This window comes from Atractosteus spatula, chromosome 18, assembly GCF_055471065.1.
Source record: "Atractosteus spatula isolate fAtrSpa1 chromosome 18, fAtrSpa1.hap1, whole genome shotgun sequence".
NCBI classification, from domain to species: Eukaryota; Metazoa; Chordata; class Actinopteri; order Semionotiformes; family Lepisosteidae; genus Atractosteus; species Atractosteus spatula.
Genome location: NC_142723.1, coordinates 2,264,459 through 2,281,929, shown reverse-complemented (window position 1 = coordinate 2,281,929; position 17,471 = coordinate 2,264,459). Strand labels below are relative to the sequence as shown.

At 51.5% G+C, this 17,471-nt stretch overlaps 1 protein-coding gene across 3 annotated transcripts in view; it reads left to right on the top strand.

Annotated features, from left to right (window-relative positions):
• The first annotated feature begins 138 nt into the window (after positions 1 to 138).
• Positions 139 to 17,471, top strand: part of snx29 (sorting nexin 29) — a 109,736-nt gene continuing 92,403 nt past the window's right edge. For 2 of the 3 annotated variants that reach the window (XM_088936521.1, XM_088936523.1), the window contains exons 1-11: positions 603 to 895; positions 3,810 to 3,874; positions 4,070 to 4,122; positions 4,213 to 4,337; positions 10,220 to 10,400; positions 11,040 to 11,110; positions 11,684 to 11,938; positions 12,657 to 12,990; positions 13,237 to 13,355; positions 13,640 to 13,721; positions 13,847 to 13,923. In XM_088936521.1, coding sequence (XP_088792647.1) covers positions 862 to 895; positions 3,810 to 3,874; positions 4,070 to 4,122; positions 4,213 to 4,337; positions 10,220 to 10,400; positions 11,040 to 11,110; positions 11,684 to 11,938; positions 12,657 to 12,990; positions 13,237 to 13,355; positions 13,640 to 13,721; positions 13,847 to 13,923 — 1,396 coding nt within the window. In that variant the 5' untranslated portion in view covers positions 603 to 861. Of the gene's footprint in view, positions 437 to 602; positions 896 to 3,809; positions 3,875 to 4,069; positions 4,123 to 4,212; positions 4,338 to 10,219; positions 10,401 to 11,039; positions 11,111 to 11,683; positions 11,939 to 12,656; positions 12,991 to 13,236; positions 13,356 to 13,639; positions 13,722 to 13,846; positions 13,924 to 17,471 lie in introns of those variants that run through there. The other variant, XM_088936522.1, reaches the window with a different exon arrangement.

Genomic DNA, 17,471 nt, shown 5'->3' with positions numbered 1-17,471 from the left:
CATGTGACCGGGTCTGGACCGTGTCATGTGATCAGCCGAGGCTGAACTGCTTTTGCTGAGCGTAATAGATGAGCAAATCTCTTGCTGTCATTGTTTGTCCAACTCTCTGTTCTTGGCTATAGCGGTTCCGAGGCAGTAGCCCCATAGCGTCAGTTTGGGACAAGCAGTGCATGTGTCACCCGGTGTTGTTACCCGTCTGGGCTGTAGTCGTAACGCAGGCCCACTGGGGCCGGCGGTTTCAGTGGCTGGGACGATCCTTGTCCACAGAGGACTGGCTCGATCAGTGCTGGACCGTTTCACAAAATGCAAGGACCGAAGCCAACTTGGTTTTGAGCAATCTCCCGTGGTTTCCGAATAACTGGGACTGAGAGCAAAGCTGCATGTTAGACGGTACTCTAATCGACATTTGAACTAAACTGCCGCGGCAGGATGAGCGGTAAGTGACCAAGTATTGCATTCATATTTTTTCTTTATTTGAGACGTGTTTTTTTTTTATTTAAAAAAAAACCCAGGACGCGCAAGTGGCTGCGACCATGATCCTGCTGGCGGTGACGGAGCGCCCTGTCATCTCTGCTCTGTTTCTGTTTCGTTCTGTATAAACTCCGTTTTTTTTTTTTGCGAGCTTCGCGTAGACGCACAGCTACAAGCTGGAGGGTTTCATCAGAGATTTGCTTGTGTACAAGAACGAGCAGAAAATGAACTACCTTGAAGGGTCAGCTGCGGACTCGCCCGTTCCTGGAAATGAGAGGCTGTCGGAAGCAGCCCAGTCCAGCTTGGCGGACAGCATGGGGAAAAAGGGGGATTTTCCTGAGCAACACCGAGTGGTGTCGGAAATAACTTGTAGCAGAGCAGCATCTTGTAATGTACGCCTGGGGAGCAGGAATTCTTACCTCAGGTAGTCGTTTCGTCATCTTCCTCCGTTAGAGCTGTTCTCTTATGCATGTTAGCTGTCTGGTGCGCTGTGAGGCGCAGTGAAGCAGAGCTGGCTCATGCCCTATGCTTTAATCGTGTCATCTTAAGGACCAGAGTTTAGTATTGAAGATTGGTAAAACCTTCTGGAGTAACTATGTCGCTTTTGTATTGTTTTGTGCCAAGATTCCCCCTTGCTGCACAACCTGGGTAAAAAAAACAAAACAAAACTCTTGTGCAGAGCCTGTATGTCTGTATCTTTTTAAACCGGGCCAGACTCACTCTTCAGGTGTGATCACATCACATCACAGCTGTGTCCCGCTACCGAGGGGCAAAGCTGACAGCAGCACTGGAGGTTTATCTGCATCGCAGAAGTGCTAGACTCAGATGGTTGCCTTCTGTTAATGTTTTGTCGTTTTGCACTTTGGGGGGGGGGAAGTGCTTTGTTCTGTGAATAAGAGAGTGATGATTCCATTTGTCAGCGTGTCGTGCACCAGGAAAGCTGAGCTGCGGGACATGGGTGCAGTGTGTCGATCGTACCGGCGTGTCTGGGGATATGGCTCAGTGGGAGTCTGAATGCTGTGCATGTGTGAGGTCCAGAGTTTAAACTGAGAACAGGCAGCACTTCTTTACCCAAAGAGTGGGAGAGGTGTGGGACAGGTTGCCCAGCTGTGTTGTCGAAGCTGGTATACTGACTTCTGTCCAGGAGCAGCTGGGCAAGATCCTTGGATCGGCTAACTATTGATTACGTAATGGGGCTGAACGATCCACGGCCGCGTTTATAACCTTTCTTGCATTCTTAACCAATTAAAGAGAAACTGCAGCTCTATTGTTATATGTCGGGGTTAGACAGGAGTCGGCATTGGCGAGCGCGTTTCAAACCACACTAAAAGTAAAACGTTCACTGTAACACGGAAAACCTCCAATTTACATCACAAAATTGACGACATGTCCAGGTCTGCACAGAGCGAGGCAGCAAAACATCTGGTGAGGTGTGACTTTGTAAACAAGCAGGTTACATCTCTTTTAATCCTCTAGAAATATTGCTCTCAAGTTCGAGATGGTACAGATACTACTTACTGGTTCACTCTGCGCGCAGATCGCAGTGGAAAATTTCTGCGGTGAAATGTCTGCTGCACAACCTGTACTTATTCGCTGGTACATCACATTACATTAGTCACTACGGTGACTAGTGAGCAGGAAGGGCCGCTTCCCGTCACAATTCGCACAAAGTCCCGTTCTCACCTGTGGTGAGACCGGAGGTTTATAACAAGGCGAATGTGGCGACTAACAGTACTTTCACAGAGTTTGCTATTTTGTGCTTAATTCAAAATTTGTCATTTTTTTCTATACTGTCAATTATTTTATTTTATTTTGTTCCCAAGATTTAATAACCGGTCTGAGAAATTGGGACTGCAGTTCCCCTTTAAGTCAATAGAGCACAAATTGCCCACTTAACAGTGCCGAACTGGCCTTGAGGGTTACCCGAGTGTTCTTTTGTGAATATGTGCTGAGCTTGAAGCACAGGTGAAAACCTCTGTTAATCTAGTGACCAATGACACCCTCTCCCCCTTTAAAATGTACAGTAATTCCGTTTGTGATCCACCTGGACCATCTATTATGATCATTGTGTGCCAGAGCCTGTCTTATTTAAATTGTGTAATTGGTTTACCTGCAGTTTGTACTGCAGGTTAGATTTTGTTCCGAGCTGCCTGGGTCAGTTCCCTGGGCTGGGGGTGTGGGGCTTTGGGGGACCGGGACAGATTTGGAGGTTCCTAGGTGAAGTGCAGTGTGTGTGTTTAAAGCCAGGAGATAGCCCTGCAGATCAGGCTCCACCCAGCCCTAAGTGGCAGCTTCCGCTTGTCTCAATAATGCCTGCCTGTGTGAGTGACTGTTGGAACCAGGTGAAAAGAGCTTTGGAAAGGACTGTGTGCTGTGAATGAGGAGACTGTGGAGCTTTCTTATCTCAGCTTTGTTTTCGAGCTCACTTCTGAAATGGAACAGTAGAAACCCTCGACAAAACGAAAGGGCTGCCAGCCCTCCACCATCCTGTTTCAGCATGTCAGCTCTGATGGCTCTATGCACCGTGAGGTTCTACTGTCTTGCGTTTCGGGAAACCTAAATCCTCACACCAGTGCGCGTTTCGCTTTCTAAGTGCCCATCCCCCAGAGATTCAGCTGAGTAAAGAGGAACAAGGTATTGCTACTGTAGATCTGAAAATGCTGTCTGCAGTGGCAAGTGCTGTGAATTCAGTTCAGTCACCATTGGTCTGTTTACAGGAACTTTGCCAGTTAGTTGCTGCTTAATGCCAGCTTCGCTCTGCTGGCGAAGGTGGTGTTCTGCTATAAATCCTGTGATTTGTCTGTGGGCTTTTAACATGCAGCTTCAACATGGGAAATCATGTAGGGTCCTGTTAGCTGGTTTAATATGAATGTTCATTTATAGTCCGGTTGTACAAAGCATAACGGCTGGATGTTATTTGCTTGGCCAAATGTCTGCTTGGGTGCGTCCTCAGAATGTGCCCAGGCAGCAGTATGAAACATTATCCCGAGAGTCCATTAAAGAAGGCCTTTGCCCACTTGTTCAGGCAGGCTGAGTGGATATTGCTCCCTCATGCCCTCTGAGCAGATGCCTTGCATACTTTTTCAATGCCCAGCAATTGTAAGTGTACTCCAGGGCTGCAGCATAAGTAAACGCAACCAAAGGAGCCTGCTATTTGAAAGACAGGTGTCTTTGCATCTTCCTCCTCGATGCGTGCTGGAAGTTGCTGGCACTTCCAAGTGTCCGGTCGTCACTTTGAGTTCTAATCTAAAAATGAGGCTGCTGGAAAAACAGGATTTTACCTAGTTTAAAAGAGTTCAGTTGAGATGAAGCTCTCTGTACTTAAATTGCATTTGCAGGAGCCCAGCAAAATGACATCAAGAGACAGCACCTGCTGGAGAGGCTGCTGGATGCGGTTAAGCAGGTGAGACATCGCCGCTCTGTGGAGAACAGGTGTATAGTGTGCACGACACACCTGTCGAGAAATACAACTCCGTTGCATCTTACCTGTTCTTTAAAACCACAGCAGCACGGAATTCTGCACGCTAGAGCCTTTACGTTCCTTTGCAAATCAGTCGTTGCCACTTTGAAGGTTTATTTCCCGTCTCTGTCTCCACAGTGCCAGATCCGCTTTGGAGGCAGGAAGGAGATCGCGTCCGACTCGGACAGCAGGTGAGCGCGGGTGCCCGGAGGTGCGGACTGGCCGGTCTCCCCGGGCGCGCCCCCCCCCCCCCCTAACCCGCCTGCCTGTCCTTCCCGCAGGGTGATCTGCCTGTGTGCGCAGTTCGAGGCCATGCTCCAGCACGGGCTCCGGAGGACCCGGGGCCTGGCGCTCACGGCCGCCGCCTTCAAGCAGGTGGCGGGATTCTCCAGCAAGGCGGAATCAGGTAGGAGGGGAGGGGGAATGGGGTCGGACATTATCGATCTGCTGCACAAAAAAACACCCAAAGCGACCGTTCTGAAGCCTTTGCAATGCTTCTCTCTTACTGCCACGCTGAAAGACCAATTCCTTTATGTAGAAGCAGCGCTGGGTTGGTCCAGGCTGGCCGAGGCTGCGGCTGTCTTGTGTGTTGTTGGAAGCCTCTTTTGCCCTCTTCCTTGGAGCCAGGTCAGGCGTGACAACAGCAGCGCGCAGGAGGCTCGGGGTTGAAAGCAGGGGATGGACGAAACAGCAGATCAGATGTCTTGGAACATTTCAGTTGCTGATAGGTGGCAAAATATGTCTGTTGGGAATGATATAGATGGAAATTCCCAATTATATCAGGGATCCTTACCTGCTATCCCCGGCACTCTTGCAAACTGGTGCGTTTTGCTGTTCATATTTTTTTAAAGTAACATTAGAATAGTTTTTTTTGATAATACACCCCTTATCCAATTTGGAACTGCCGGTGGTTTTTCATCTTTTTTTTTGTCGTGTCGCGGCTCATAGATGATGCCTACTGCACCGAACTGGGGGGGCGGGGGTGGGAGGAGGGGGCAGATGCCCTCCTGCAGCCTGGAGGAGAGGTGGGGCTCTTGCTGACGGCACCACAGGCCTGCCTGCTGAGTGCCCGTCTCCTGTGTCTCGCGGGGGGCCCTGGCTGTCTCATTCCCGCTCCACTGTGCAGCAGACTGGCGCCACCTGGGAACGTCCCTGTCACTGGTGGCCAGCGGAAAGACCCAAACTCGATTCTCGGTCCCGCATCATCGGGATCACGGATGTCGCGCACTGGTGAGGCTTTGGGATGAGTTTAACTGGAACAAAAATTGCCGTTTTCTGAGAGTCCAGGCATGTTACGAACAGTGACCGTTGAGAGTGACCATTCCGCTTATGGCCCACTGGCTATTCCTGATGATGTTATCCCACCTTTCAGCTATTCCTGAGGTGTCAGGTACTGGTGGCTCTCTGGCTAAGGATCTGCGCCTGTGGCTGGAAGGTTGCCGGTTCAAATCCCGCGGCCGGCAGAGGAATCCTACTCCTTTGGGCCCCTGAGCAAGGCCCTTAACCCCAGCTGCTCCAGGGGTGCCGTATAAATGTCTGACCCTGCGCTCCGACCCCAGGCTCCTGTGTGTCTCATGGAGATTGGTATGTGAAAAGACAAATTGTATATGGCCAATAAAGTGATCATATGTTATCTAAAACTCCCTCCCCCGAGCCAGGTCAGGAGTGATGAGCCCAGGCTGGATTCAGATTTCGACACCCTGAAGTCTTCCCAGGGGCTTGCGGTGGGTCTGGGCTCTGGCCTTTGGTCCTGAGCGGACAGACCAGGTGAGGGCAGGTAGCTGCGCCCTCTGGGAACAGCGAGGGAGATGGGTGGCGGTGGAGGAGAACAGAGGTGAAGCAGGGGGAGATCACAGCTCGTGTTCAGGGGGTGGGGGGGACTGATGCAACAGGAAGCCTGGGCAGGAAAGCCAGTGGCTAATGTTGGCTCTGAGAAATGGAGGTGTGTGTAAGAAACTAAAATAGCGGAAATATTCTTTCTCTGAGGTTAGCGAACACCTGGCCTGGCCTCAGCACTCGTGAAAAGGAAGCAGAACACAGCAGGCCGCTCAGCAGACGTCTGTGGGAAGCCGCGCTCTGCGGGTTCGTTTGGTAATAACTGAAGGTGTGAACGTGGCCACTGACCTGCGACCTGGTGCTCTGCCCTCTCACTGGCTGTTCAGCAAGTGTACCGGCCAGGTGGTCACCCCTGTCTGCCAGCGGGGCCAGGTGTCTGCTGCCGAGGAGGAGGAGCAGGGTTTCTCGGTTTGACTGGCTTGTGGTTTCAGCTGAGGTGAAAGAAGGCGCTGTGGCCGTGTGCCTGGAGCTCCAGTAGTGGGGAGACATGTCATCCAGTGCGTAGCACCCAGAAACCCAGGAAATGAGCTCCGTTTAGTAGTTGCAGGAATGCAAAATACTACGGTACTTTTTTTCCTGGAGTGTCTTGAAGAGCTCACTGAAGGGCTGCAAGCTGAGAGTGCGGAAGCTCACCTGCAGAAGGTGGGAGTTACGCACAGTTATAGAGGGGAGTTCAGGCAGGTTTGGGAAAGTCTGGATTGACATTGACTAGGAGAGCAGGTTTAGCACCCCAGTCTCTTCAGTGGAGCGGAGAGACCTGTTTTACTTCAGCACATCTGTACCGTGAGGGCAAGGGGGGGGCTTCGGCCTAGCACCACATCTGGACTCCTCTCGGGGCTGAAGCCAGCTGTGTGCTGGGGTGACCGAGTGACACCGATACAGCAGCCTCTGTGAGCGAGCAAGCCCTGGGACACTGACGTAGGACGAGCACCAGACAGACAGACAGAGCAGCAGTCAGGTCCGCACAAGGGTGAAACCTACCCGTTCAACAAGCGCACGTCAGATTTCATCGTCGCGTGCCCCATCCCGGAACGTGTGGCAGCGTCGGCCTGTTGCCCAGCTCGTTCAGGAGCCGTCACAGCAGTCCCTGCCAGGACAGTGCCTCTGTAAGCGGTTTGCCCTGCTCAGGGTCAAGGGGCAAAGGTCATGACCCGTCCGTCACAGCGCAGCACACAGTGGGCCAGTCCGGCCTGTCTAGCAGGGATCTGGGTCCGGGGGGGAAATGGGATCAGCAGCAGAAAGCTTGAGGAACAGCAGGAATGTGTGAAAGTCCAAGACTGGACGGGAACTCGGGACCCCGGTGCTGTGAGAGTGTGGCCCTAAGAGCTTTGCCATGCTGCAGCCTACAGAAATTTAAGAAACCCCTTCGAATTAAGGTTTTATTTTGCACCTCCATGTATAAGGAAGTCTAGATAAAGTGACAATTTCACCTCGTTGCACTGCCGTGTGATTTTGAGCTGTATGAAAAGAACCCACTCTGTCTTTAATTAGCTGCCCTTGTGATTGGAGTTTTCCAGTGGCGTGGAGAAGTCATCGACTGATGTGTTGTCTTGCGATGTCTTCTGTGGAGTTTCTGTGTGACAGAGCTGTGAATGGGGGAAGTTCTATAGCAGAAGTGAGATGTCTGTGCTTCTGTCCTCGATCTCCCTCTGCACTGACTTGCTGTGCAGCTTCTTACTCTCAGCTCTGCCGTCAGCTTTCTGTGCTGCACTTACTCGTGGTGCCCTGCTGTGTTTTAGTGTCTCTCGGTGATTGTTTTTCCCACTGCTTTCAAGCGCCTTTGTTGTGCTGCATGCTATGAAAGAAGTGTGTTTTGCGGAATGCCCGTTATTTTGAAATACGGGTTTAGTGACTCGGTCTACCAGGTTATCCTCTTATGAGAGCTTACTAATGGGGTGGACTGGTCTTATTAGGTTCCTCAAATTGAAAATACCGACATTTTAGGTACAGCTGGTTTCCAGTTTGGCTATAGTGGTAAAAGCATTTTGAACAAGAGCTACAGTGAAATGAGTCAACTCTTTCATACTTGCACAGAGTGAAAAACGACACGAGATATACTGATTGAGAGTGCTTCTTTTCCAAATCAGATTTAAATCACACTCGCCCAGTTTTCGTAATCCTTGCTAAACTGATATACTCAAATGTGTTTAAGGTATTAGCCTAGTTTTGCCTTCATGAAGGAATCGTGGGGTTTGGTCTCTAGCAGTAATAGGCCAGTAGAGAGCCATGGCTAGGCTTGATCTGCTTTAATAGTGGAGGAACAGTCCCATGGTGCTCTGCCCTTGCTGTCTTGACTGTGGCTCCCTGGGCCGTGCTGTGTCCCCCACACCTGAGCCCCGACACACAACACTGGGGAGGGGGAGCAAATAGAGAGGAAACGGCTAAAAAAAAAACCTCAAACTGCTGCATATCTGTGAAGGCAGCAGGGCCCCCCAGTCAAAAATAAAAACCCGTTCGTTCAGAAACCAAGGTTAGCGAAACTCGGGCAGGGCCGCCTTCTGTACCTCAGGCCCTCGAGGCTAAAATTCTGTAAGGTCCGAGTCTGATCATCTCTTTAGAAACGACCAGGACCTTTGTTCCAGGGGGTAAGTAGGAAAAAGTATGGCGATGGGATTAAAAAGCTCGGCTTTTGACTTCCATTAAAAGGCCAGGTCTGCTGATGGGCAGCCCCAGATTGCCTCAGCTCTGTGCTGGCCCTGGGCTCGGACCGCGGGAAAACGGCACCGGTGCGCTCAGTACCGAAACGCACGCAGATGAATGCGTGTGGATTTGACAAAAAGGGGGAAATTGCTAAAAGCCTGTCCCTTTGGTTTTAGAGAAAACCCCTTTCATAGAAGGGGGGAGTGCTATTGATTCATTGCCGCCCGTAGCTGGTTACCGCATAAAGGGCCAAGCTTAACCTGATGTGACAGGGCTGCCGGTTGACAGACTCATTTCTCGCCGCATCTCAGACCCTCGCAGACCCTTGTAAACAGATTGTAGTCATTTGTGTCGCTGCGGCCTTTACGTTATTAGTTTGAGGGTTTTCCAAAGTCGTGTTTTGGAAAATGGGCAAGTCTTTAAAGGTGAGAACCTTCAGCGCGGTTACTGTACTGATTAAAAGCCAGCAGGCAGCTGACGTTGCGCACCTCGGCTGTCAGACCCCAGCCAGTGCTCCAGAGGCATGCGCTGTGCCGTGTATTGAATGGCGGGCCACACCAGGCTTTGCAAAAGTGGAACGGCTTTATTTTTTCCTCCTTCTTTTTTTCTGTTCTTCCTGTTTTGCATCTACACGAAACAGAAGAAAAAACAACCTCCGAAACGGATTTTTTTTTCTCAAATGTTACAAATAGACCATGAAGCTTTGGCTGCAGTCCATTGTCCCCTGCCCCCCCTCCAGGGGGCGGCGGTGCTCTTTTGCCGAGTCAGTGGCCTAAGAACGCGCTGCCTCGCTCCGACTTCAAGCCGCAGGTGAACAGCCTTCGGGTCCGGCTCGCCTCAGAGACACTTTGATTTTGTTTCAGTAAAACATCCTCAGCACCATAATTTGTGGTCAGAAATGTCTTGGCTGGCTAGTCCTGAAAGAATTTAAAGTCATTATGTTCTGCTGTATATTTTGAAGCTGAGAGAAGACTTATGTAATATGAGCGTAGTGCCAGCATTGCTGGCTAGCTGTCAAAGGGGCATATTGACTGCATGTTGAAGTGCAATATCTTAGGCGTTTTGACCTGTTTACATGTTTTTGCTTTCAAGCTTCTCTGAAGGTTCATGTTTAAGCGGGCTAGATTTTTCCTTGACCTACTTGTATGGAAATCGCATAACTTTAATTATTTTATGCAGTAAGATTCAAGGATGTATGAAGACATTGACGCTGTGTGTCTCCCGTCTGAAGTCAGTACTGTCTGGACAGTGCTCTGCAGGGTACTGGGAATGAAATTTTCACTTCCCACTATCATAGCATATCAAGGGGAAACAGCCTTGCACTGCAAATTAAAGGGTTAGTTTCATCCCTGGGTAATAGCAGAAGACAGTGATTTCGTCAACAACCCATCTGAGTATTTTTCAGAGCAGAGCACAGGTCAATTGTAATATTTATGCTGTTTGACAAGCCCCTATTGTTTAGCAACTCTTTGATCTGAAATGCCGCCCTTTCTTGAGGAAGAGTCATTTTCAGCGTGCGTTTTGTTTCAGACACGCTTAGCGTGACTTTTGTTTTTAGTGATCGTACCCGGGGCTTGGTTTGGTCAATGGTGGGCTAGAGGAAAGCCCAGCAGCCTCGTTTTCCTGAAGGCTCATGCTTTCCGATACTGACCAAGATCAGGCTGTGAGGTGGCCAAGCTGTTTAGTACAATTTGACTTTATCAGTGTCTTTCGGGGGCCGATCTCGCTGCGGTCCCCTGCATGCAAGACTAAAGAGGTTCAGTTCCTTGGCATCTCCCCCTGACGCGGGCTGCCTTCCGCCTGTGTTTGCAGAGCTGTCCTTCTGGCTGTACGTGAAGGAGCACCTGAACCGGCACGAGCTGCAGCGCTTCTACGCCCTGCGCCAGATCAGCTCGGAGGTGGGCCGGGGGCGGGCCTGGCTGCGCTGCGCCCTGAACGAGCACTCGCTGGAGCGCTACCTCCACGCCCTGCTGGCCGACCGCGCGCGCCTCAGGTACTGCCCGCCCCTCCCGGGAGGGGAAGCCGGACCGCCGCCCTGGAGGCGGAATTCAGCTCTGGGTTTAGGGGAGGAGAGCCCAACACAGCAGCACACTCGCCAACAGAGAAGCCAGTACAGCAGGGATACCAGAGCTATTTAACACTGTTTCTCAGGGGGTACGGGAGCTGTTTAACACTGTTTAGGAAGAAGATTGCAGGAGGGATAAGAGATTTTTGAATCCGTCACTCGGGTGAGCCACTCCTCCTTCCTGACGACCCTGTGTTTGTGCAGGGCATTTAGGTGGATTTGATTTGGCCCCAATGATTTTGCTGCTCATCTTTGCTGGGGTTTTTTTTTCCACCCCCCCCCAGTTGAGAACTGAGCGTCTGGAATGACAGACCGGCCCTTTCCTACCCTGGGTTGTTCCGCGGCGTCTCTCTTCCACTCCCAACCCTCTCATGCTGAAAGAGCGCGGAGTACATTTTGAACCACGATGCCGATGAGTCTGTGTTCAGCCTTTCGTTAGTGCCAGTGGATTGACACAAACGCTTCTTTGGAAGTGCCTAGGGATAATCTGTTTCTACTCGCTTATCCTGAATCCTGTTTTGGAGAATGAGGTGGTCTGTGTTTTAAAGTGCCATTTTCATTCTCTAGTGTCTTTTATGAAGACTGGGCCTTCTTGATGGATGAGGAACGTGCGAGTATGCTTCCCATTATGGCAGCAGGTAAAAGCTTCAGTGCTAACGCTAGTGAAAGGATTCAACATACTTTTACTGCACAGAACATAAGATGTCAGTGTCTCTTTGAGAGCTTTTCTTGACTGACCCTCACCTACATAAGAACATAAAAGAAAACTGACCATTCGGTGCATCCAGCCCCTTTGTACTGAGAAGCTTATTGATCCCAGGATCTCACCCTGCTGTTCCCTGCAAGAAGCCAGAGTATCGGCTTCATCACCAGGGCTGCGCAGCTTGTTGCACGCTCCCACCACCCTTTGTGTAGAGATATTCCTGCTGTTCTCTGTTTTTAAAAGCAGTCCCACATAGTTTCCTCTGATTTGTGTTTTTCCTGTTCATTCCTTATCAACCATAACGTTCCACACGCAGCAGCGGAGAGCTCGGCTCCTGAGAGCTGAACTGCTTTTCGTTCCTTTTCCTCAAACGGCGCCGAAACCGCTACATGTAGACAGTCCAGAGCGGGGTGGCGCCCTCGCCGTGCGTGAGTGGGCTTTGCGGGAGAGCTGGGGGGGGCGGGCCGCGGGTTCTGACGGGCCGCGTGTGTGCTGTAAACCCACGCAGGGCTGAACTCCATCCTGTTCGCCATCAACATCGACAACACGGACCTGAACGGGCAGAGCCGCGGCGCGCCCTCCGTCTCGGACCTGCTGCGCGAGTCCACGCAGGGTGTGAGCAGCCTGTGGAAGGAGTCTGCCCAGGGCGTCAGCACCCTCCTGCGGGAGATCAGCACGGCCACCTCCGCGGTGCCCGGGTTCGGCCCCCGGGCCGAGAACCTCTCCGACCCCCTCCCCGTTCTGCCCCGCAGTGCCTCTGCAGGTAGGTCGTGGAGCTGCGCCCACTGCCACGCCCTTGGCCACCCAGTGAATGTGAAGGCCTTTTCCTCTTCATTCAGCGTGGGGACATTTCACTAGCCTGGGTCTAACCTGGGTCTCTGTGCACAACAGGAACTGAGTGCATTTTTCGTAGTCTTTTTATAGTCTAAAAAAAAAGTACAGCTGGTTGGTAATAAAACTCTCACTTCTGTAATGAGACAGATGTGAGATGTATGTATGTGTACATATACATGTGTGGCCTGAGTTACAGTTCTTAACTTGCTGTCTTTGGTTTTCCTGTGGGTCTGGCGATGAAGTGTTTGAAGTAGTGAATTGTCTGTTTGATCCACTTCACATCTCTGCTTTCACTTGTGCTTTCTGGCAGTCGCTCACTGCAAAGCAGGAACTACTATGAGTGCGCAAAGTGACGGGTCTGCACTCGAGCTGAGGTAGCAATAATGTGAAACGTATCATCTTGGTGCATTTATCTGCCTGCATCTCTCCCCCTTTTTTCAGCAGGGTTTGACTCTGAATTATAGGAGGCATTCCAGTCCTGCGTTTATGTCTAGTGTTCCTGGAGGAGCTTGCAGGAGCTCTTCCACAGTGTTTTTCTTCTATAGTATTCATGCTTCCAGGATGTGAAGGAGGCTGAAACCTGGAAGAGCTTCTTCTGTTGACCCTGAGGGCTAATGGCCTGTCTTCTGCCCCTGTGGCGTGCCCAGACTCAGGTTTGAAGAAGGAGCGCCGGAGGAAGAAGAAGGTGACCCACATAATCTCTTTCGACGATGACGAGGAGGAGGAGGGAGAAGGGGGCGGCAGGTTGAGGAAGGGGTCCGGCAGGGGCCCTGGCGGCTCGGAGGAGGCCTTGGAGGGCAGCGACCCCCCGCCCACGCAGAACGGGGCACCTGACGGAGAGGTGGGGGGCTGGGGGGGGCCCCACACCACCAATGGGGAGCCCATCGACAGTAAGAGCATCGACAACGAAGAGGAGGAAGAGGAGGACCTGTACGGGAGGAGCAGGCCGGAGGTGGAGGAAGAGCGCGGCAGCGGAGAGCAGTGAGTTACTCCGGGTCCTCATCGCCGCTGAGCTCCTCGAGACCTGCTGCTTATAGAACAGAAGCCGTCTTCGCTTTGCATCCCAGAGGAGATGCCTTTGCCCCTCACTTTCTCTGTATTTCTTTCCTGCAATTCTCCTAAGCGTTTAGCACAGTCTGTCGGGAGTGGGCAGCTGTTTTGCATGTAACATCAGGGCCGATTTCAGTCACAGTCCTGCAACTCCTTTGCCACGGCTGTTGTCTCCAGGCCTCTGGTTGGAAGCCTGTCCAGTGTGTCCACGTGGAGCCCCCTGCAGGTGATCAACGACAACGACGGCTCCGATATCCTCATCCCGGTGGATTCCGCAGACTCCTGCTCCCAGCCCGGTAGGTGAAGGTCGGAGTGTGCCGAGCCTAATGGAGGCGCTTGACACGAAAGTCATCACTCCCACCGCTGGAATCCCACAGAAATGTGCGTGTGTAGCTGTGGGTGTCGGGACATGCGCAGGGCTGCTTTGTGAGCCATGCCTTGAGTGTGCACGTGGGCGTTGCGTGGGGAGAGCTGGGATTTTAGGGTTTGCTTGAATGAATCCAGCATCTGCCAGACGAGAGGTGGGCGCGCGACCCGAAAGAAATCCACCGTGCAAAACTGCCCTGTGCGTGCGTTTCAGAGGGCGAGGTGCAGACTCGGGGGTATCGGGAGGTGACTGGCAGGAGCGAGGTGACGCAGACGGAACCACGGCTGGGGTACAGGTGCGTGTGTCCCCCCCCCCCCCCCTTAACGGCTTGGGGAAGAGCAAAGGTCGCACATGGGGAGGTTCTTGTCCGCGGATTCCTGTGGCGATAGCTGAACTCGCTCTCCCTTTCTCTGCACCCAGCACGGACACCAGCCCGGCGGCCCAGAGCACCCCGTTGAACATCAGCTCCCCCGTCCTGCCGGAGTCCATGACTGTCGGTAAGTCGCCGTCTCTTCTGCTGACGGGTCTCACCTGCACGTTCCTCCCTCCTATTAATGGCTCTTCCCAGCCCGGTGAGTCTCACACACGGTGTAGCGCTGTGTTCAGAGAGCCTGTTGCTGAATGTCTGCACAAGGCATCAAAATGAAATCACCTACAAAACACAGCAACCTGAAGCTTAATGTGTTACAGCATGTGGGTAGTATGTTGTGTATGCAGCGATGCATAACCTGCCTTGTGCGCTCGGCGACGCCAGACAAGCCCGTGTCCGATCCCCTCGCCGTCGCCGGCGCGGTCTGAGCTCTCCCGAGTCGCCGCCAGAGTGGGGGCAGCCCTGGCCTCGGGCCCCGCGCAGGCCGCCCGTGCCCGCCGAATCTCTGGCAGCGAGCGGGCACCGTCCCGGATAGCGGGGCTGGCGATCAGCTGTGCGCTGGGAGCAGATGTGGCGTTAATAGCGCTGGGCAGGCTGTGCCTGGCGAGAGGGGATGACAGCGCTCTGTCCCCCTGCGGTTAATTGGCGGATCCAGGCGGATTAATTGGAGGCTCAGTCAGCTGTGTTGATTTTCTCTGTATTGATCTGAAAATGAGGCAGAACTGCCAGTTTCCGGAGAAGGAAGGAGGGGAGGGGTGTTACAGATGTTAGAACAAAACCGCACACGTTTCTCGATCTATTTTAGTGCCTTTTTGTTTCTGGAGGTTATTTTTAGCTGTGCACTCATGCAGTAGGGTGGGATGAGCTGATTCTGTCGGGATCTCAGAGTGGACGCGAGCTGTTGGTTTTCCCCTGCCCTGCCCTCGCGGACGAGCACCTGACGCATGTGTGCTTCAGCACACCCAGAGCTCGGAATGGCTCGTTCGGCTGCTCTCTGTCCCTGCGCGGGGCCGGCCTTTCATCTACAAACAGAGGTGGTTCTGTGGGTTGCAGTGCAGTAATGCTGGAACTGAACTTTTGCTCTCGGAGGGAAAAAGTTGACTCATTTCCCGGCACTTGCACAAGGAGACTGGTGAATCATGAAAACTGTGACAGTGTCCCTTGATGAGGTGCTCCTTCCCAGAACATAATTGTAATTTAAATTTTTCAACATCTTATTTTTCTTGTGGGAATTTGAGCTTTAATTGCAGCCTTGAAGAGAAGAGTTCTGGAGTTACACCCTGTCCCTGACTTAATGGCACAGTTGGCAGTCTTAAGCACCGTTGAACCTCGCAGTAATCTTCCCCCATTGTAATCACATCCAGGCATGGGCCCCCAGAGTCATGCAAATCAGCAGCCATGTGAAACTGCATCTGTAAACAAATGGCCAGAGACGCACAAAAAAAAAAGCACAGGCCGAAAACCTGGAGTTCAGTGAGTGCGGAATTTTACAATCTCAGCTCATGCTGTTTATCCACAGTAGGGGGCGCTGTTGCTTTTAGAATTGCCTGTGTGCTCGAGCACGGACTGGGAGCGAGAGAAATAGAGCAAACGGGACAAACTGAAGTGGGGAGAAGTGAGTTCTACATATAATAAATTTTTTAATTAAAAGTGGGATTTCTAGTCGGGGAAATTGAGAAAGAGGGCTTTTTGTTTCCTCTGTGGGCAGTACAGACTTATTTCTGTCCGTGGCTGAAGCCCTTTCTCATCCTCGTTTCCCACAGTGCTTTGGCTCGGTGCCCCGCCCTCGTGTTCGGACAGACAGGTCTTCTCGGCCTAGTCCTGGGTGTGGAAGACCTGAGCTGCGGTCAGTCAGCGCTAGTCGTGCCGGAAGCACTGCTGGTGCAGGGGCCTCGTGCTTTTCCTGGTGCTGACAATGAGGGAGGAATGGAATGCAAAGCGACAGTTCCTCTGGAAATCAATTGGAGTCATTGTGTCATGCGGGCTACTCCACCGGCAATGAATTATGTCCTTGGAATCAGAGGTTTAATTTTGTGAGTTATTTGAGATGTGCTGAGTGATGCTGAAAACCCCTTTGCTTAGTAAGTGAACCGGAATAGATTGTCAGATTAGTTTATGTGCAAAAAAAAAACGGCCCGCTCGGGAGAAATAGCAGCCCGTCATGCGTGGTCGCGTGTGTGGGTCTGGGCTTGTGTATGTGGTTCACCTGCCCCCTTGTCATAATCCTGAGGCTGTTGAGGACGGCTTGTTCTTCTGCCTGCTGCCCACAGGTCGTGGAAGAGGGCTAGCTCTCTGGCTGTTCTCAGAACACGCTGGCGTGCTGTGTTGGAAATTCCTGGGCCTCCCCAGGGTGATGCTCCATCCTTTCCCTGAATGGCATGCCGAGGTCCCAGGGAGAGCCCTAGGCTTTTGTTTCGTGCGCTGCAATATGCATCGTCTATAGCAGCAGCGATGGCCAGCAAAGCTGGTTCAAAGTGATTAGTAGCTGAATGATTACACGCGAAAGACAAGTGCACGTGACCGGCTCAGATTAGATTATTTTGCAGGAATCTACTCTGCGATGCACTTTAGCTCCGCCGATGAGTCTTTTCTTCAAAAAATAAAAACCTAATTCAAGGCCAGGAGTCGCGGTTTCTCCAAGTACATCATCAGGCACAGATGCTGCCCTGAGAGTTTCTGTTTCATTACAGTGCAGTTATTCAAGTCGCCCTACCGCCTCCTGAACCTAATTCCGAATGGCACTCATAAACCTTCAATTTAGGTTTAACAGCTCTCCAGGCACTCCATCTGTCATTTAAAAGGAGAGAGAAAAGAAACAAGGATAATAATGATAAAAAAAAACTCTCTCTCCTCATTGTTGCTTTTCAGTGTTATGGGCTTATAATGTGAAAAGCGTTTTTGAGCCCCCCTTGGTTCACTTCTCCTGGAGGCCTGTTCTTTGGGCTGCTGTAGTTTAACTGGTCCCCCTTACCTTTCATCTCCAGGATTCCCTTTGTACTGTGTCACTATGGGGAGGGCGGGCAGCCACTTCATTGTTTGAGTGTGATAGGGCGGTAGATGGTAAGAAAAGGCTATTAAAAACGAACAAAGGCGTTGCTTGCCGGACACATGCTGTAACCCTGACGCGCTTTGAGCCTTGTTCGCAGAAGGAAGAACGTGAGTGAAGGAGTTTTTTTTATTTTTGGTCGATCAATCGACAGATATAGATGAACTAAAAGCAGGATCTCTCCGAGTCCCGCGGACTTGGCAGAATTCCTTGTGTTCTTCACGTTCTGGTTCTTAAGCACAGAACGGGACGGGAAACTCTGTGCCAGGATTCCTGCTGCCCTAAAGCCTGAAGTTCCCAGTGGATACAGAGCTGGAGAGCTTGTTTATTTGAACTACTGAAGCCTGCTGTTCCTTCGGTCGGCTCTGGCTGAAATCAAAACCCAAAAGCTGTTGCACTCTATGACCCAGGCAGGCCACCAGTGCAGCTGGCTCACACTTTCTATTAGAAGGTCTTCTTAATTTGCAAAATGAATGAGCAAAAGAAGAATGTTATCACTCTGTCTGTGCCTGGATTATTTCAGAAAAATAGGATGTGGCTAATGACTGTTGATTAAATGCTTTTAGTGTCATTTTGATGGGTTAAATCAAAACATTATTATGATGCACTTGAGTGACGTTGATCAAAAT